Source organism: Chiloscyllium punctatum, chromosome 7, assembly GCF_047496795.1.
Source record: "Chiloscyllium punctatum isolate Juve2018m chromosome 7, sChiPun1.3, whole genome shotgun sequence".
Lineage (NCBI taxonomy): Eukaryota > Metazoa > Chordata > Chondrichthyes > Orectolobiformes > Hemiscylliidae > Chiloscyllium > Chiloscyllium punctatum.
The window spans coordinates 66,267,284-66,288,937 of NC_092745.1; the positions used below are offsets into that span (position 1 = coordinate 66,267,284).

The window sequence follows — 21,654 nt, forward strand, 5'->3', positions numbered from 1 at the left end:
TCTTCTTTTCATTCCCTTTCCACATGTGTTTCACACAATGTGATTAGGGATAGTCAACATGGCTTTAAAAGTGAGAAATCGTGTGTCACTAACTTGATTGAGTTTTTTGAAGTAGTAACAAAGAGGATTAATCAAGGCAGAGTAGTGGACGTGATCAATGTGGACTTCAGTTAGGTGTTCAATAAGGTTCCTCATGGTAGATTGGTTAACAAAGTTAGATCACTTGGAATACAGGGAGAACTGGTCATTTGTATACAGAACTAGCTTGAATGTAGGTGACAGAGGGTAATAGTGGAGGATTGCTTTTCAGACTGGAGATTTGTGATCAGCAGTGTCACAAGGATTGTGCTGGATCCACTATTTTTTGTCATTTATATCGATGATTTGAATGTGAACAGTGGAAGTGAGTAAGATGTTTAGTAAGTTTGTGGATGACACCAAAATTGGTGGTGTAGTGGACAGCCAAGAAGGTCACCTCAGAGTACCAATGGGACCTTGATCAGATGGGCCAGTGGGCCGAAAAGTGGCAGATCCAGTTTAATTTAGATAAATGTGAGGTGCTGCATTTTGGAGGCGCATATCAAGGCACGACTTATACACTTAATGGTAAGGTTTTGGGCAGTGTTACTGAACAAAGAGACCTTGGAATGCAGGTTCATAGCTCCTTGAAAGTGGGGTTGCAAGTAGACAGAATAGTGAAGAAGGCGATTGGTATGCTTACCTTATTGATGAGTGCATCGAGTATAGGAAATGGGAAGTCATATTCCAGCCGTTCAGGACATTGATTGGGTCACTTTTGGAATATTGCATTCAATTCTGGTCTCCCTGCTATAGGAAGGATGTTGTAAAACTTGAGAGGGTTCAGAAAAGATTTACAACAATATTGCCAGGGTTGGAGGGTTTCAGCCAAAAGGAGATGCTGAATAAACTGGACCTACTTTCCCTGGAGCAGCAGAGGCTGAGGGGTGAACTTTTAGAAGTTTACAAAATCATGAAGGGCAAGATAGGGTGAATAGTCAAGGTCTTTTCTTCAGGGTAGCAGACATAAACTAGAGGGCATGGGTTTAAGGTAAGGAGAAAGACTTAAAAGGGACTTAAGGGGCAACTGTTTCACTCAGAGGGTAGTGCATGTATGGAATGAGCTGCTAGAGGAAGTGGTGGAGGCTGGTACAATTACAGCATTTAAAAAGCATCTGGATGGGTGTATGAATAGGAAGGGTTTAGAAGGCCGAATGCTGACAAATGGGACAAAATTAATTTAGGATATCTGGTCAGCCTGGATGAGTTGTACTGAAGGGTTTGTGGACTCTATCTCCCTTTGATTGCAACTGGTTTCCTGCCCATTCATTTATTGACTCTCTCTTCCTTTGCCTCTCCTCTATTTCTTCATTACCTTTGCTTTTATCATGGGAATGGTACAGCCATTCCCAACAGCAATTAGGAGTAACCCGAGGCTGATATCTAGAAGTTGCCCACCTTTATCTTGATTTCACCTTAAATGGCGGATTCCAAGCTGGAACTGAAACTTGGAATATCAAGGATCCAGATGTTTTTGGGGAGGATTAAACTGGTCCCTTGTGTAGTCATGCAGAGCATCTGTGTTGTTCTTCAGGGGGGCTAGACTGCTATTTCTGGTCATTCTAATTATGGGGGGGGGGTGGGGGGGTGGGGACAGAGGGGTGGAGAAGATATTCTACCAGGTTTTTCATGGTATGCTTCCATAGGAATCTCCCAAAAGCTTTTGGTATATCATAATGAATTTCCATGATGAAGGCACTCTCAGCCTTTATGAATTTTGGAAAGTGGGTGGGAAGCAGACAGAAACATTGTAAGGCCTTCCAACAGCAGTTGTTAACTTCACAACCTTGTGAGAGATTGAAAAACCACTTCGAAGAAGCTGGTTCTGAACATCACAGTTGCAATGAGCTGGCCAGAAACACCAAACTGTATACAATACATTGACACAGACGTAGGTTGGATTCTAATGTCTGATAATTTACTGACTCAGATAAAAGTTCTTTCAGTTAGAGGTATTGGAGGCTCAAGACAATCTTGTTGAATATTTAGGGTTAAGGAGGCTAGAGGAGAAGAAAGCAAGAGTAAACAAAGTGCATCATTACAGCTTTTTAAGAGCATTAATGCAATATAAGAACCTAATGATTAATATATTTAGTAAATTTATCTACTGATCTTTGGGATACTTCTGTTTCTGGAGGGAAGAGAAATTCAATTTAATCCACATACAGTTATTCTTTTTGAGATAATTGTGTTCTAGCTGTTTTTGAACATTGAAACAAGGCAATAGGTTAGTATTCATAAATAAAGAAATCCTGCTCTCGTTTTTCCTGTTTCACATAATCTTGGTGAATAAAAGATCTTTTTTTCTAAAGCATTTGGTCTAACCCTGAAGGTACTTTATAATATTGAATATTTATTTGGACTAAAATACAGTGTCTTAATTGCTAGACTCACAAACTCTATTCTTCACCATTCAACCATTTATTTAATTCTGGGATGAACATAAACTCTCATATCATACTTATGTATGACTATGCTAAATGTTTCTTCATGTCAGTGTATATGCATTTAAAATTAAACCAGACATTTCTAAATAACAGAGAAGTAACATTATCTATACTGTAATAGGCAGCAAACTCTTTAAGGGTCTTGGTTCTTGCAAACAGTGCTTTTCTTAACAGTAGCGTTTAATTATGAGACCTTAGATTAGATTAGATTAGATTACTTACAGTGTGGAAACAGGCCCTTCGGCCCAACAAGTCCACACCGCCCCGCCGAAGCGTAACCCACCCATACCCCTACATCTACATCTACCCCTTACCTAACACTACGGGCAATTTAGCATGGCCAATTCACCTGACCTGCACATCTTTGGAGTGTGGGAGGAAACCGGAGCACCCGGAGGAAACCCACGCAGACACGGGGAGAACGTGCAAACTCCACACAGTCGGTCGCCTGAGGCGGGAATTGAACCCGGGTCTCTGGCGCTGTGAGGCAGCAGTGCTAACCACTGTGCCACCGTGCGCTGTCTCAAAGTGAAAAAGGTCATTTTATACGAGTGCACAATATTTGAGTCAAAAACATTGATGTTCATCCAAAACAGTCATAATGCTGTACACATGCAGGATAGCCAAGGACATAAGAAAACTTACGTCAATACGTTAAGAGCCAAACAATAAACATCCTCAAGCGTGAATAATAGTGAAATCTGAATGTAGGTGCTGAACTTTTGAACACTGGTCAGTTTAAATCAGAAAACATCAATGCATATTGTGATGATGCTATGGCTTTAAGAAGTTATTTTGTCCTAGTTTTTCATTTGAAGAGAGGTTTTAAAGCAGAGGTAGTGAGTAGTCTACCAGAACCACTTGAGTAAATAGCTTGTGAAGCACTGGGTTTTTATTTAAATTGGAACAGGAAAACAGCATGAGTGGATATGGGCAAGGTCCTACAGAGCCAGGATTTTTAGTTAGCTTTCAGCAGTTGCTGTTGGGTCAGGAAGAAGTGTAAGCTATTTTTTCACTCTCTCAATTATAGCCAAAAGCTGGGAGTTCTCTGCCTGCCATGGGGAGGTGCATGTGAGACAATTTGTGTTCTGAATTTGCCTTTTTCCCAAGGGTGTGTTTATGGGATATTGCTTTATTGGAACAGTTAATTAGAACATAGAACATAGAAGAATACAGCGCAGTACAGGCCCTTCGGCCCTCGATGTTGCGCCGATCAAAGCCCACCTAACCTACACTAACCCACTATCCTCCATATACCTATCCAATGCCCGCTTAAATACCCATAAAGAGGGAGAGTCCACTACTGCTACTGGCAGGGCATTCCATGAACTTACGACTCGCTGAGTGAAGAACCTACCCCTAACATCAGTCCTATATCTACCCCCCCTTAATTTAAAGCTATGCCCCCTTGTAATAGCTGACTCCATACGTGGAAAAAGGTTCTCACTGTCAACCCTATCTAACCCCCTAATCATCTTGTACACCTCTATCAAATCACCCCTAAACCTTCTTTTCTCCAATGAAAACAACCCCAAGTGCCTCAGCCTTTCCTCATAGGATCTTCCTACCATACCAGGCAACATCCTGGTAAACTTCCTCTGCACCCGTTCCAGTGCCTCCACATCCTTCCTATAGTATGGCGACCAAAACTGCACACAATATTCCAGATGCGGCCGCACCAGAGTCTTATACAACTGCAGCATGACCTCAGGACTCCGGAACTCAATTCCTCTACCAATAAAAGCCAGTACGCCATATGCCTTCTTCACTGCACTATTTACCTGGGTGGCAACTTTCAGAGATCCGTGTACATGGACACCAAGATCCCTCTGCTCTTCCACACTACCAAGTAGTCTACCATTAGCCCAGTAATCCATCTTTTTATTACTCTTACCAAAGTGAATCACTTCACACTTAGCTACATTGAACTCCATTTGCCACCTTTCTGCCCAGCTCTGCAGCTTCTCTATATCCCACTGTAACCTGCCATATCCTTCCTCACTGTCTACAACTCCTCCGACTTTCGTATCATCCGCAAACTTGCTCACCCAACCTTCTAACCCTTCCTCCAGGTCATTTATAAAAATGACGAACAGCAATGGTCCCAAAACAGATCCTTGCGGAACACCGCTAGTGACGGCACTCCAAGATGAACCTTTGCCATCAACTACTACCCTCTGTCTTCTTCCAGAGAGCCAATTCCTAATCCAAACCTCCAACTCACCCTCAATGCCATATCTCTGTATTTTCTGCAGTAGCCTACCATGGGGGACCTTATCAAACGCCTTACTAAAATCCATATATACCACATCTACCGCTTTCCCCTCATCTACCTCCTTAGTCACCTTCTCAAAGAATTCAATAAGGTTTGTGAGGCACGACCTGCCCTTCACAAAACCATGCTGACTATCCTTGATCACATTATTCCTATCCAAATGTTCATAAATCCTATCCCTTACAATTCTCTCTAAGACTTTGCCCACAACAGAAGTGAGACTCACAGAAAAACTGTTTGTATTACTTTGTTAAATTTTCCAATAGAGCTAAGTCATATCAATTCCTTATTTCTTTTGTTGTATTTTAATTATCGTGGATGAACAAAGTGTTCTTTGCTTTGAATCCAGTAGTTTGACCAACCAAATTGCATCTGGAACACAGCACTTTGCATTTACTTTTAAAATAAGAAAAATTTAGGGTCTGGACTGTCTTTTGAAAATTTTGAGGGGGTTTGCTCTGGTCCATAGCAACACATAAACACGTGTACACACAAAACACGCACACACCTTCCAGTGCCACTCATCACCCTGACTCAGAAATATATCACTATTCCTTCTGAGTTGCGACATTGTGGGCATACCTGCATCAAAAAGAGTGCAGCAGTTCAACAGGTAGCTTACCACCACCTTCTCAAGTGCAATTATGGACAGACAATAAATGCTGGCTGAGCCAGTGAGACTCTTAAATAAATAAAAATATAATTACTTGAGAGTTCAAATTGTGCCTATGTTCAACTGATTCAAATGACAGCTGATTGATTGCAATTGGACACAATTTAGATTAAGTGATACACAAATGATCATAAAGAGTGGAAGCAGGCCATTCGGCCCATTAAATCCACACTGACACTCTGGAGAGCAGCCAACCCTATTCACCCCATGGCCAGCACACCTAGCCTGCATACTATGGTCAATTTAACATGACCAATCAATCTAAATATCTTTGGACTGTGGGAGGAAACCAGAGCACCCGGTGGAAACCCATGCAGATACAGGGAGAATAGGCAAACTCCACGCAGATAGCCATCTGAGGCTGGAATTGAACCTGGGTCTCAGGAGCTGTGACACTAACCACTGCGCCACCGTGCCACCCGACGTCAAAAGATGTCAAAGATTTCTGGTAAACATAGCACTCAAACCTCGCCTTTACAAATTTTGATAGTCATGTCCATTGACTTTTATACGTGTATTCCCTCAATATTTCCAGTAGCGGTTTGAGCTATCACTAACTGTAGCAAAGAAGGCTTCAAGGCAGAGCACTTTTATTCTGCAGTAAGGTGAAATATGTAGAACAACAACTATCCTTAGAATGTCTTTACTTCAATTCGTATGACTCACATTTGGTTAGTGATGCAAAATACAAAAAGAATTCACAGTGCTATCCATTGTAAGTTGTCTTACTTAAGTTGAACAGAATAGCTTTTCTGCATTCTGTTCTATAGTCCCAGGATAGAACCACTCTCACTTCGCAGTCTCTTGCTGTTTGACTTCCTGTGCAGTCTTGTTTCTGAAAAGCAGTCAGAAATTATAATGTCTTTGTTCTTATTTTTAAATACCTTTCTCAAAGGATTTTCCCAACACCCCAATGAGAGGTGTCATTCTGAAAATACAGACAAGCTAATGAATCAACTATTGTTCAGCCTCTGGGAGAACCATATTCTTGCTTAGCGTATTCACTACCATTCATCTGGTTTATGCTTTTCTTTTCAAGCATTGGCAAGGATGCACACTACTTTTGAAATCCCCAGCGATAAAAATAAGTCAATTTCCAAATCCATTGTCAATGGTCAGACTGAAGTCGAAAAGCATGGCACAGCAGGTCAGGCAGCACCCAAGGAGTAGGAGAGTCGACATTTCTGGCATAAGATCTTCATCAGGAATATGGAGGGGAAGGGGGATAGAGGGAAATAGAGAGTGGGGATGGGGCTGGGGGAAAGTAGGTGGGAAGGTGATAAGTCGATGCAGATGGGGGATAATTGTGATAGGTTGGTGGGGAGGGTGGAGCAGATAGATGGGAAGGAATGGGTCAAATACAACTTAGATACATGAAGCTGGAGTGTCCAACTTGTGGGTGCCTTTTCTCCCCTAATCACACTCTCAGCCACAACATTCCCAACATAATGCAACCAAGAAGCAATGTGCCACTGCGATATTCCTGGTAATCCACTATAGCAAGGATCCCTCTTTATGTAAAATATTTCTAACCCTATAATTGGGATCAGTACAACATGAGGTAGACAAGCAGCCACGGTCCTTATCATAGGATGTGGGCATCACTGGCTAGGTCAACTTCAATTGGCAACAGGGCAGTCAAGAGTCACATTTAGACCAGGTAAGGATGGCAGTTTCCTTCCCTGAAGGGCATTAGTCGGGAATCAAATTGATTTTTCCAACAACTGACAGATTTTCCATAGTCATCATTATACACCTAATTCCAGATTTATTTTTTAATTGAATTCAAATTCAACCATCTGCTGTGGCAGGATTCGAACCTGGGTCCCCAGGGCGTTACCCAGGTCTCTGAATGAACAGTCCAGCAATAATACCACCCGATCATCACCTTCCCTATTGTGTTGGAAAGGGTTCAAGAGATTTCAGGCTGATGTTTATCAGCAGATGATACTCACACATGCAATCAATTCTTAGTTAGGAGAACAAACTGTATAATTAATACAAGTGGAGGTGTTCACATTGGATTCAATCCCACACTGTTTCTAAACCATGACTGTAACCTGTACACCAAGCGCTTTTGCTGCAGCAATGTAAATATTTTGTCAAGAGCAGTCTGTTGAAATACAAAAATGGTTAAAACTTGTCCACTTACAATCAAATCCATCAGTGAGCAACTCGCATTCTGTGTAGAGAGGACATGGATTAAGCTGGCACCACTTCACCCAGTTGCAAGTTTTTCCTGAAATATTTGGAGGACACTTGCATACAAAATCATCCCAGATGGAGGAGCAGGTTCCACCATTCAGACACAGGTTTAACTAGATAAATTTACAAAAGGAAAGTGAGCCACGTATTATAGAATGGAAAACAATAGAATCATAAACATATAATGTTTTTCATGCTACATGCAGGGCCCAATGTGTAAGTGGATGGGTTTTGCATTGAGTTGAAATCTTGCTCCCGTGTCTTTCTTTGCATTGTATTATTGTTGCAATACATGGAATTGATGTCACCTGTAAGGAACAGGGAAGTCACTGAACAAACTAAGCATAATTTGTCTTTAATATTTATATTAGTTTTAGGTATTAATTAGCTCATGTGCCTTTGAAACTGAATATACAATTAGCCATGGACAATTCCATGTTCCATTGATAGAATGAACTTTAACTTACACTCAGCCTGGATGTAAAATATAAATTGTATCCAACATCATATATCCTCTGTTTGGTATATAAAGATAGCCTAAGGTGAGCACAATAATAGATGCATATGATGTGAACAAAGGTCTACAATTAATTGCACAACTATTCTGAAAGCTAACAACAGAAGTGACTGCTACTCATCCATAATTAAGCATTTCTCACTTCACATTCACTATATCAGTGAGTACACCCTTCAGCATTAGACTCTCTCTTACAGTTATGTAAAACTCAGCCAAATCTAGTTACTGGAACTCTGTGTTACCTTGCTGCTACAACAAAGGCAGGAAGTCACCTCTCTTCATAACAGCACAGAGTTTATCATGTTGAAACTTACGAAATTGCCCCTTATTTTATTGGGAATGGGATACAATTTAGTTTCAGCAAACCCGCAGTGCAACAAAAATGAATGTTGCAAAGATGTTTAAGTGGACTGACCACTTACAATCAAAGTCCACAAATAAGTGGACTTATTTGGATTCCCTCTCCATTGTTTCTTGCCTCCCCTCTTTGCCCAAAGTTTTCTGCCCTTTTTGATCTGTACAGAAGTGGAGGTTTACATGTCAAATCTGTCATTAGAAAGATATTCCACTATTAAACCACCCTTATAAACTGCTAAAAACAGGTTTAAATGTGCATAAAGGACATAAACACATTCCTGTCAAGCTCATTTGAACTGTCAATGGACCTGTCAAAACTGTAAAATGCCCCTGTCAAAATCAAGTTTTTAACTCTCTGTGAAAGGAGTTCTAAAGACAAATGACTCACTGAGTAAAGTAATGCTCCTCAGTTCAATTTCAAATGGGAGATTCCTTATTTTTAAACTGTATCCCATAGTTCTTGTTTCTCCAGCGAGAGGAAACATCCTCGTAGCATCTATCCTGTCAAGATCTCTCCATACAATTTAAGTTTCAGGAAGACTGCATCTCATTCATTGTATGTCTAATGAATATGGGTCTAATCTGCTTAACCTTTCTTCCAAGACAGCCATATTTCACATCTTGAGAATGCTTGAGATTAGGAGTTGCTGCACTTTATGTTGGCGGAAGGGGCAGGGAGGTGAGGAGTTGGCGGCGGGGGAGGGCAGGCTGCCTGATACACTGTTTTGGATTCTCCAACAATACTGACAGTGGGCCATGAGGTGCCAAGGATGGAACATCTACCTTTCAGTACCATGTTGAGGCACTAAAATGGGCCAGGTGTCCAGCTAAATTGCTGAGCTGAGGATGATATTTAGAACTTAAAGATGGTAATGCGATAGGGAGTAACAAGGAAATGTAATTTATAAAATATATAGTGTGGCACGGTTGCACAGTGATTAGCACTGTTGCCTCATAGTGTCAGGGACCCGGGTTTGATCACAGTCTCAAGCAACTTTGGAATTTAAGGGAAGGATATGGACCAAGGACAGGTAGAAGAGATTGGATTAATTTGGCATCATTTTCTGCCTAACACTATGGGCTGAAGGGCTGGTTCTGTGCTATACTGTCCTGTTTATGGTGGCACAGTGGCTCAGTGGTTAGCACTGCTGCATCACAGCACCAGAGTCCCAGGTTCGATTCCAGCCTTGGGTGACTGTCTGTGTGGAGTTTGTACATTCTCCCTGTGTCTGTGTGGGTTTCTTCCGGGTACCCCAGTTTCCTCCCCCAGTCCAAAGATGTGCAGGTCAGGTGAATTGGCCATGCTAAATTGCCCATAGTGTTAGGTGCATTAGTCAGAGGGAAATGGGACTGGGTGGGTTACTCTTTGGAGGGTTGGTGTGGACTTGTTGGGCCGAAGGGCCTGTTTCCACACTGTATGGAATCTAATCTATTGTCGTTATCTTATGAAAAATTTTTTTTAAATTGACCTTCAAAAATGCCTATAATTCCCTTGTATTATTACACTGAAAACAACTTTGTTTGGAAGACAGTTGTTTAATATTTGTTTAAAATATTAATATCACAGTAAATCGAAAATCTTTGCAGAGAATCTTTAGACTCATTGATGAAGAAATTGAAACTCTGAAAGACATTCCAGGAGTTAAGTGCATTCAGGGTTAGAACACAGATTTGAGATCAAATTCTAATTCATGACACATAGGTAGTAAGCTCTGTTTTGAGAAAATGAATACGATTTAATTGAGAAAAAAAGTCCTCTAGTTACAATCCGCTTTTCACCTTTATTTTACTTAGTGATCCTCTGGTGATTTTTGGAGAAGGAAAATGTCTGTGTATATTTCAAGGTTAATTGTATCTTCACCCAAGAATAGCTATTGAGCATGTGCAAAGGCAACAATACCACAGTGATTTCACACTATCTGGGAGTGCAGCCAGTGACTGTAAGATTGCAGAAGTATATCTGCTTTTACTATGCCTTGTAGATTGTTATATTAATAGAGCTTTTTAAAGTTCACCTGTAAGGGTTCCGTGTCTGAGTCTGAATGATGAGCTCTATCAGTGCCACCTGAATGACAACTATCTGTTCTGCACGTGAGGTTATGACCTTTTGCTGATTTTCATTAAAATCTGTTGTTCTCATACTGAGCATCCACAAGATTGCATAAAGGGTTCAGTTCAAGAGGATGTGTGTTGAAAAACCATATACTCTACCTTACATGCATTGTCGTCATTGCAGCCAACTGTTACGTTTACAAGTGTTCTGTTACTGTAGGAATCCTCAGAGACACCAATGGGATAAAACTCCAGTCTTTTGTTGTTCATTTTTAAGTCCTGGATGCATCCTTTAAAGTTTCTTCTGTCATGAGCTGATTCCAACCGATCTGGCAAGCCTCCAACAAACAGTGCATCTCCAGCTTGAACTCGAATCGGAAGAATATGAGTGTGACCAACCACCTGTCCATCCTGAACAAGTTCCAAACTGTTATTCTTTATCTTCACTGTTATTAAATGAAAAGGGCTGTCAGGAGTGAAGTGACCGCCTATGAGGGGTTTGGACAAGTGAGTTTGGACAACAATTTTGCCAGTGTCCAATCCTATCTGGAGATATGGTGTATGGCTATGTTTCAAGACAAGCAACAAACCATTTGGCTTTTGTGTGCGAATGAACATTGATATTTCCACCTCTTCACCTGGATTGTCATCAATGATAAACATAGCATAGCCTTTAGAATCTTGATGGCCAAATCTGCCCGATATTAATTCTGATAAAAGGCAAAGAAATTAGATTACAAGCCTGGACAAAAATGTGTACATTTATACAGTGGTAAGATAAAATATTAAACTGTCCTAACACATTGAATAGAGTGTTACCTCCTCATAATTGCCTGACTATTGTAACTAACTTCATCTAAATGAACCTCCAAGTTATATTTGAAAAGAATACAATCATTCCCTCAAAATGGAAGTGAAGGTTTTGAAAGCCCATGAAGATGAATTTAACTATCACCATGTGATTTGTTGACCCAGTATTTGCATCAAGGTGATTTGCCATCTATTGGATGGGTTGTGAATTTCATGAAAAACAGCTACTGCTCCCCTTTCTTGACTTCACTGAATGTTTGGTAGAATATTGGGCAGGAGTTTAGCTGGGAGAGGTTATGTGGCAGCTGCAAGTGACATCAAACCTAACAATGCCATCAAGTTGAACCTAATTTTTTAATCCATGGACCTCGTCTACTATCTATCATCCATTTGCCCATCTGAAATGTCTGGATAGAAACAACAGGTCAGTGGTATGCAATTCAAAGTGATGGTTCTGGATGGAGGCAGCATTATAGTAAATACTGGTGGGGTTCGTGATTAAAATTTAGACATCTTTGACTAAATAATAGTGACAGGATAAGGCCAACGAATCAGTGACCCAGACTCTATTTTTGAAACACAGAAGGGTACTCATATTCCTCCAGGTAAACTAAAATAAATTTCTGCCTTAATTTCAAGGACCGATCCTTCTTCCTCAACTAGATTGACAGGATGGAGCATCCACGACAGGTGAAACCAAAATAGGTTAATATTTTAAAGACCAGAGGAAACTATAAAGGAATATTGATAAGAGGGGGATGAGCTAAGGAGCTGCAGATGAAATTTCATATTTATATGAGATGGTCCATCTTGGTTAATGCAGCAGTAATCAAACACCAAATGAAACTAGCTCAATGCTGTAGAAGCACAATGGGATTTAGGGATATGGTTCACAGAATATTATCAGGTAGCTAATGATGTAAAGAAGCTAATAGATTCTAGGTTTCATCTCTGGAGGTTTAGAATACAAAAGCCGGGAGCTAATCACAAGCCTGTATAAAACCTTAATAAACTGCTGTTGCAATGCAAAGTGCGGGAATGGGCTCCACACTATAGAAATGTAAGACCTTGGCGGTGTTACAATGCAGATTTACTCAAACTTGCATGAAGAAATGCAAAGACAAACTTGAAAAATGTTTTGTTAAAAAAGGTGCTAATTACACAGCTGCGTAATGGAAATGCTTAAAGAATCATACAGGGTGGATATTAGCAAACTGTTTCTCAAAGTTCAGGGGTCAAAAACCAGAGACCATAACTGCAAGATTAAATATAATTGATTCAAAAAACAGCTAAAGAAGAGTCTTCGTGCAGAGAATTAAGGGACTCAGAATTAACTTACAGAATTGAAAAAGAATTAAGAACACAAGGTTAGGCTAACTTGATGAATGCAAGACAAAGGATTGAAAATGGACAGGTCTGACAAACATATTTAGGACTACTTTTTTTTGTGCTTGTCATACTCTTGCTATAAGAGATAGCTTGAAACTCACTTCAATAAAAAGCAATTAATCTGGAGAAGGTCAGAGGAAATCCTCAACCACACATTTCGTGCAATGGAAAACTAGGTTTAAAAATGCTTGGAATTTCTTGAAACCTTTTTAAATCCATCTGCAGTTCATTCAAATATTTAGACAGCTCTAATGATAATACCAGATATCTTTGAATAATTATATTTTAATTGTTGCAAGAGTTGCTGGAAAATGAATGTTTACAAACACGTGCAGAACTGGCCTGATATTACAGTAGTACCTGGATATCTTTGCTGCAAATATTAACTTGTATCCAGTAAACAGTGTCAATCAAAGAAGACTGAAGTGTGAAAGCATAATGTAGGATACGAAGCACGTTTTATATTCCACTCACAAGTGGAGCAGATTAGGTACGTTCTTACTGAGATATGCTTAGAAGCCAATGTGCTTGCACTAGAGAGAGACTTAACTGAAATCTAAAAAGATATACCTAACCAATGGGGCACACATTGGTCTTAGACAGTAGTGCCATGGAACAATATGTAGCTTGTAATTGTTATATCATTAATCTGATATAATCAAAGAACTATTCACATATTTTACATTGAAATGAGGATGTTTCTGTTGCTCTTTGATCTGCTTTATCAATTGTTTCATAGTAGACTTTACCATTAAATCTCAGGACCTAAATGACAGTATAATAGCTTATTCCACAAAGATTTTTAATGCCAAAATAAATGGAAAGGAGAAACTTCAAACCTTGAAATATTATTTGGGCTAATTACCTTCTGAACAGTTAAATCCAATGTATGGTCTGAAGCATTCACATTTGTAACTTAGCCACAAATCAATGCATTGACCTTTGCTCTGACATGGCTTCCTCTGACACCAATCATCCTTGTTGCACCCTAGTTTGACATTCAGCGTTGACTGAACGGAAAGATTTGCGATATCAATTCTTTGTGAATCTATCTCCACATCCTGGAGGCAACCAATAAAATAAGGCTGAGGCTGGATGATATTGGTGACTTCTGAAAAATGTCCACGCTCAATTTCTGTGCCCCCAAAGATGGTGTTTTCAAACACAGAAGCAAGTTGCTTAGTCTCCAGTCCAACAAACCTTTTGATCATGCACTCTTCAGAACATGGATTGTCCAAGAGCTTAACAGAAAAGTCACTGCCTAATGTCACTTCCGCAGTATGCCAGTCACCATCACTAACATTCTTAAAAATCTCAAGGTCTGCAACCAGCTGGTTTCTCACTTTCAAAGAGGCAAATAAATGTCCATTGAGTATTTCCAATTTCATAAATGTATCCTTGTTCCCTCTACGAAATATAATTCCACTAGACAGCACAGTTCTACACCTCAGGAACACACTGTAGAGAGGTTTATCCATTGATTCTTCATGTTTGCTGGCATTTGCTGTTTTAACACTGAGATATCCACTGACTTCAAAAGAGAAGGTCGTTGATAATTGACAGTTCAAACCAGTGTAACCATTAGCACAGAGGCAGTTGTGCCTATGTTGTGCATCCTTTAGGTAAGGGATACATGTCGCTCCGTTCTGACATTCATGGTTTTCACAGCCTGTCAGAATGTCTGTACAGTTCTTGCCTCCATAAAACAATTCTTGTTCATTTCTTGCTGGGCAATGACAGATGTAACTCCCCATGGTATTCTGACATGTTCCACCATTTTGACATGGATTTGAGTCACACTCGTTAACATCCATCTCACAGTGGGAACCTTCAAAACAAAGCATACGCCATTGTCTTCTATTGTCTGTAAATATGGGTACACAAAATGCACTTCCTTCATGTATCATATTTACCATTTGTTCACGTTAGTTATGGGAAATAAACTTTCCATAACACCTATACAGGCTGTACAACAACTTCTCTTTGAGGACAATTTTTTTTTACAATCAGTTTACCATGTATCCCTGTGCGCAGTACACAACACCATCATAATCATGATTCCTTAGCAAAAAGGCAAAATAGTATAGTCATTTGATTGAGGTGTAAATTTGGAAAATATTGGCAAATAGAAAGTGATTGGTCTACTATTTGTTCTAACTAAAATGTCTACATTTTGTCATCAAATGAAATAAAGTGCAAATTTGTATTAATTCTTTTTATTTTCTGTTGTACGTGAATTAATTCTATCAAATTTGTGATGAGTTGCACCAAAAAATGACAATATGAAATTAACACAAGGTACACCCAAAGTATCTGATGCTTCACCTTTTATGTAATGACAGATGTTTGGTCCATTTTTACTCACTGACTGACACGAATGGTTTACTGCTTAAGGTATCTGTATTACAATACCACATTTTGCAGGGTATGTGTGGTGCAGTGGCAATGTTCCTACCTCTGAGCCAGCTTGTCTGGTTTCAAGTCCCACTTGATCCAAAAGTGTTTAATGATATCTCTGAACCAGATGATTAGGAAACGTTTACCACATTTCCTCTTATGGTTTTGAACATTTTAAAAAAATTCAACTCTTCTATTGACAGCTGTAAAAGAGTTCCTTCAGGCACATATCAAAGGTGGTATGTCCAAGGTATGACACTAATCTTTTTTGCAGTACCCTGGAATTTGCATTTTTGACAGTGTGCCTGTTAATTCAGAAGGTGGTGAAGAGGCACATATTGTATTTATTCAACTGTATTTACAAAAGGATATTCTTTCCTCGTCTTTCCATGATGGCAAGTATATAGTTATTTCTTGAATTTTCATTAGCAGGATATTAATTCAGGAAGGCTTTCACAATGTTGAGTCTCTAAAAACAGCACCTTAAACAGGAGATCATATGCTAGGATTTTCTTCTGACTTATTTCAGCTGTACTGAAAACACTCCAATAGAAATTCTGGTTCCCTTAAACCTATTTTTAAAAACAAATCCTAGCCTTAAGCTGACTTTAGGCCAAAAATGTTATTTGACCTATTGTCTGGTTCATGTGATGTTGTTGTGGATTGTCAGGATACGTAATTCCATTGGACATGGCTGATCATTAATACTCCTACACATCCAGTAATTATCAACTTTCACTCTAATTGCCTAGCCCAACAACAACAGAAGGACTAGCAACACAACAAAACTGAACCTCCCAGCACCAACAGGGAAAGGCAGGCATAAAAGAGAATTTCTGCAGTGCCTTCTGGTGGTGACCTCTATCCATATGTTTTCAGAATGAACCATACAGAAACAGGCTATTTCGTCCAACTGACCTATGTTAGTCATAAACCAGACAATGGTGAAAATACTCAGGAGGTCTGGCAACATCTGTGGAAAGAGAAACAGAGTTAACATTTCAGCTTGATTTCTGATTGATTCATTAACCAGGTTTCTCTTTTCATAGTTGCTACCTGACCATTTCAACATCCTCTTTTATTTCAGATTTCCAACATCCAACATTTGCAAAAATGGTATTCTGGTGAAATAGAAGTAGTCTTAGCCAGCCAGGTTAAAATGTTGACATTTTGCAGGGAAACAGGAAATGATGTGTTTGATGCCTACCAGACTAAAGGGAAAGCTGTTTAGTGGATTATGAAGATTGGGCTATTATTAGTTACAATACATAAAAGACAAATATCTTGGTGATTCTTGATTATGAACATAACATACTTGCTTCAAAAATTAATTGAAGCTAATCTCAAACAAAACATTTCCCCTTCAATAACACAGCAAAGCAATTCATATCCATGATCTGGAAGATTTCTAAAACTGGTAAATATTTTTGAACTCAAACTATACTAATCGTCTGTGATTATGATTCATCTAGATTCATGCAACAATGGTTTTCTTAAAAGTATCAATTTTGGCTTATTGCTTTTGCACAATACATTAAAATTTAATACCTTAAGAAGTAACAATAGCCATGTATAATGCAACAACCTTTAAAAGGTCACCTGTCTATTTGTAATGTTATCAGCTATTCCCCATACCCTCCAAGTTTTAAATTATCAGCACTAGTAGCTAGTCTTATGGTTTTAACTGAACAGTATATTTTTAGCAAAATTTACCTGTGATGACAATCATAAAAATGAAGCAAGTCTTATGTACTGATGAGACCATTGCTCCCAGTGTGATTAAAATACAAAGATTTGCATTCAAACTCTTTGCCATAAGATGCAAAAAATCTCCAGTCCAATGTCGATTGAACACCCGTTGATTGTAGTTCATTTCTCATTGTTAACTTGTGTGCTAACTGCACATACTGTTCCTTTGTTTGCAATGCCTGCTGACTCAGCTCAGCGTGAAATGTTCTGAAAGCCAGATCAGCAAGGCTTAGTTTAAGAATCAGTAAATTCTTTGCTTACACAATACTTTATGCAGTCAGTCTCTGTGACCCATTTAGGTTGCTCCCATCAACTACAACAAAACTAGAAGCATTTAAAAATAAGGAATGAATACACTTTAAGCCGCTAAATTATACTTTAGTATTGTCTCTCTTGTATTTGCCATAGAAATGACCTGTAAGGAATGGTCCAAATAAAATCTTTGTCCATTTTCACTTAAGGCAAGTAGCAATCAAATCAGAAAATATAATGAGGGTTTTACAAAACATTTAGATTTTATGAACAGACTATTCTGCTCAACAGATCTATGGGTGATTGTACTCTATTCCTCTCCCAACCATCTTCATCTGAAGCCAACAATATGTCCCTCTATTCCTCTCATTTGTTTAACTCAATTCTCCTTGAATGTCTGTTTGCTATTTATCATAACTTTTCCTTCAGTAAGGTTTCTCCTTCTACCAGTTATTCTGGGTACTAAAGTTTTTCTCAAATTCTCAAGTGAAAGTATTAGTGACTATCGAATATTTTTGTCACTAGTTCACTGCAAATGAAAATATCTTGTCTTTAGGTCTATGATATCAGCCCCTTTTACCAGCTTAATGACCTCTGTTAGGTCAGCCCTCAGTCTTTTATGGAGTTAGGAGCTTCAACTTGTTCAACCTTTGCTGTTAGGTAGTCCGACCATCATCTTAGTTTCTTTGTGCACCCTTTTCCAATCCTTCTACTTTGAATGTGGTACCCACCCCTTCACACAACCATCTTCTGCCTGAACAGTGGAAGGGAGTCCGCCTCATCTCCTAGGGACGCCCAGTGAAGGAATGAATGATTTTAGAAGATATATACATTATTAAAAGCTGTTTTTCACAAACATGTTGCGTATGTGTTTGTAACTTTACAATTAATCAGTGTTTAACTTTTACTTCCGCAAACTGAAAGGTTGATATAATGTTACAGCAAACATTGTGAATCATGATTTGCATATTTGAATGTTTAATATCTTCTGGTAGTACACTGCTTAATATGTTTGCAAACATCAAATTACTTTGTATGCTATTTTAATCCAGTTATTACTCTGCTTGAAACAAATTATTAGATGATTATGTTAAAATACCAAACAACTATCTACTTCAAAGTGAGGTTTTGATCATATTTTGTATTAGAAAGGGTTATTGTGAACAAGGAAGTAAAAGAGTCTATGTTATCATTGTGATCTAATGTAAGACCTCATAAATTCTAGAAGATGAATCACTCAGGAGACAGGTGACCTGTACATAGTTAAACTTTACCATGTCTAAATAAACATTAATATTTGCCAACTTCCAAAGACTTCTGCTTTCTTTCCCAACTCCTCAGCTCAAACCAATATCAGTGCGGAATGTATGCACTGGCATTTAGAAGAATGAGGGAGGATCTCACGGAAACTGATAAAATTCCAACAGGAGTAGACAGAAGACATAGGTTAAAAATAAGGGGTAGGCCATTTAGAATAGAGTTGAGGAGAAACTTCTTCACCCAGAGAGTGGTGGGTGTGTGGAATGCTCTGTCCCAGAGGGTTGTGGAGGCCAAGTCTCTGGATACTTTCAAGAAAGAGTTGGATAGAGCTCTTAAGGATAGTGGAATCAAGGGTTGTGGGGATAAGGCAGGAACAGGATACTGATTGAGGATGATCAGCCATGATCATAATGAATGGAGGTGCTGGCTCGAAGGGCAGAATGGCCTACTCCTGCACCTATTGTCTATTGGTAGATTCAGGAAAGGTGTTCCCGATGGCAGTGGTGTCCAGAACCAGGGGTCACAGTCTAAAGATACCTGGTAAACCATTAAGGACTGAGATGAGGAGAAATTTCTTCATCCAGGGTGTGGTGAACCTGTGGAATTCATGACCACAGAAAGCTGTCAAGGCCAAAGTATGGTATGATTTCAACAAGGAGTTGGACATAGCACGTGGGGCTCAAACAGGTTCAGTACTGAGTTAAACGATCAATCTTGAACATAATGAATGGTGGAGTAAAACCAAATGCCGACTCATGCTCCTACTTTCTATGTTAAAAATCGTACAACACCAGATTATAGTCCAACAGGTTTATTCAGAAGCACTAGTTTTCGGAGCACTGCTCCTTCATTAGGTGGTTCTTCTCTGAAAGCTAGTGTTTCCAAATAAATCTGTTGGACTATAACCTGGTGTTGTGTGATTTTGAATTTTGGCCACTCCAGTCCAACACTGGTACCTCCAAATCATTTTTTATATTGTTATGCTTCATACAAAGTAGAACAGCAGACTATCTATACCACCACTAAGACTCCATTTTCCACCATTATCATAATATCACCCAACTCTCCATCCCCTCCTTGACTCAACACATCTGCTGAATCCCTCATCCATCCCTTCACTGACTGTAGAGTTGTCAAATCCAAATACTCCTGATTGCGCTTCTACTTTGTATGCTCTGTTAACCTGAAGTAATCTAAAGGTCTGCTGTGTGTGTCATTACTCACACTAAGCCATCTCTCCTCTGTCAGGCGACATGTTATACATCTCTCCTCTGCTTGCTGGCCTGCATTAATTCCTGGTTAAGCAACATCTTGAAAACTATCACCATTCTTGTCATATCTCTCTATGTCTTATTTCATTATATGTCCAAACTCCTCCAGTTCCACACCCTCCAAGAGGGTGAAATCCTCCAATCACTCTACACCATCACTGGTCTTAATTCCTCCATCATTGGAAGGCATATCCTCATTCACAGATCCTTAAACTCTGGAATTACCTTCCTAGACTTCTCCCCCTCTCTAAATCTCTTTTTTTTTCTTTTATTTGCTCCTTAAACCTATCTTTTCAGACAAGCTTTAGGTCATCTGTTGTAATATCTCCTTATTTGGTACTGTGTCAAGTTTTACCTGATTACCCTCATTAGTAGTACTTTTGGATGTATAAAAAGATCAAAAAAGGTGGATAGTACCAGTTATTGTGAAATGTTTAACATGTCACCTGACAGGAAAAGAACCCTCCATTTTCCTTTCCAATTTAACTAGAATTCCTTCCATCAGGCAAAAAAACCCCATAAAATCAGCATTTAATTTCGACAAAAATCTGCATTCGTACATTTCTACAGATTTGACCATTCTGTTCTTTAAAGGCGGTTATAGATAAGCTGTTGGGGGTCAGCTATGGCTTAATGAATAACACTCACGTCTTTAGTCAAAGGGTGTGGGTTAAGATTTGACTTCAGAGACCTGAGCTGGTAATCTGCATTATCAGAGGTTTCGTCATTTGGATGAGATGCTAAACCCATGCTTTCTCAGGTCCGAACCAATATTCATTCCTCAACAGATATCTCTAGAAGAGATTATCTGGTCATTACCACATTGATGTTTGCAGATTGGATGCCTGCGATTACATTTCAAATGTGTTTCATTGGCTGTAAAGTGCTTTGAGAGATCATGTCTGGTGCTTTATAAATGGAAGTTCTTCCTTTATGGGTGAAATAGATGCAGGAAGAGGTACGCAAACACCAAGTGTCACTACGTACTGAGGTTCTACCTGTCCCCGGTGTTGCGAAGGATGGGCCTGGCCTCGCTGCCGCGGAACGCTCCGAGTAGTTGGACCGTTCTGTATCACCTATCCTTCGTGGAGAAATTTATGAGGAAAAACACCTTTGACCACAAGTCCATCAGGAAGTGGTCAGCACGTAGCGTCCTTGAGACCCTTCGGGAAAAGGAGAGGGCGGATCCTGTCGAGCGGTTCCCTGAGCAGACTGTCAAAGCCATTTGGCAGAATGCCTCATCGCCAGAACTTTCCAACAAGCACCAAGACGTGGCTTGGCTGGTGGTGAGAAGGGCTCTGCCTGTGAGATCCTTTATGCACGCCCGGACTCTCTGCCGCACCGCACGCTGCCCTCGAAGTGGCTGCGGGGGGGACGAGACTGTCACACACCTCCTTCTGGAATGTGCCTATGCAGAGGAAGTCTGGAGAGGAATGCAGTGGTGCTTGTCGAGGTTCGTCCCGAGCAGCGCCGTGACGCGGGACTCCGTGCTCTATGGCCTGTTCCCCGGGACTCACACCGAGACGAACATTAACTGCGCCTGGAGGATCATCAACTCGGTGAAGGACGCTCTCTGGGCGGTCCGAAACCTGTTGATTTTCCAGCTGAAGGAGTTGACCCCGACTGAGTGTTGCAGACTGGCACATTCCAAGGTCCAAGACTACGTGTTGAGGGACGCGCTGAAGCTTGGGGCAGCTGCCGCCAAGGCGCGGTGGGGAAAGACCACCGTGTAAGATCGGCATGCCTAAAGAAGAACAGGGGGCCCATGCGGACGTTTTTTTGGGCTCTACTGATGCCTCAGCCAAATATATGTACAAGATTGAAAAATGCACAGGATTGTAAATGACAAGGATAAATTCGAATCTGTGTTTGTAAATGTGGACATATGTATGGCATGATCAAATGTACAGACCATCAAATCA

The 21,654-nt window shown here is 39.9% G+C and overlaps 1 protein-coding gene across 4 annotated transcripts in view; it reads right to left on the reverse strand.

Moving 5' to 3' along the window:
* The window catches only part of crb1 (crumbs cell polarity complex component 1), a 124,684-nt gene that overhangs the window by 54,891 nt on the left and 48,139 nt on the right, over nt 1–21,654 (reverse strand). For 3 of the 4 annotated variants that reach the window (XM_072573891.1, XM_072573889.1, XM_072573892.1), the window contains exons 6-8: nt 13,669–14,631; nt 10,764–11,314; nt 7,626–7,791 (exon numbers count right to left, since the gene is read on the reverse strand). In XM_072573891.1, the coding sequence (XP_072429992.1) occupies nt 7,626–7,791; nt 10,764–11,314; nt 13,669–14,631 (1,680 nt within the window). The remainder of the gene's footprint in view (nt 1–7,625; nt 7,792–10,763; nt 11,315–13,668; nt 14,632–21,654) is intronic. The other variant, XM_072573893.1, reaches the window with a different exon arrangement.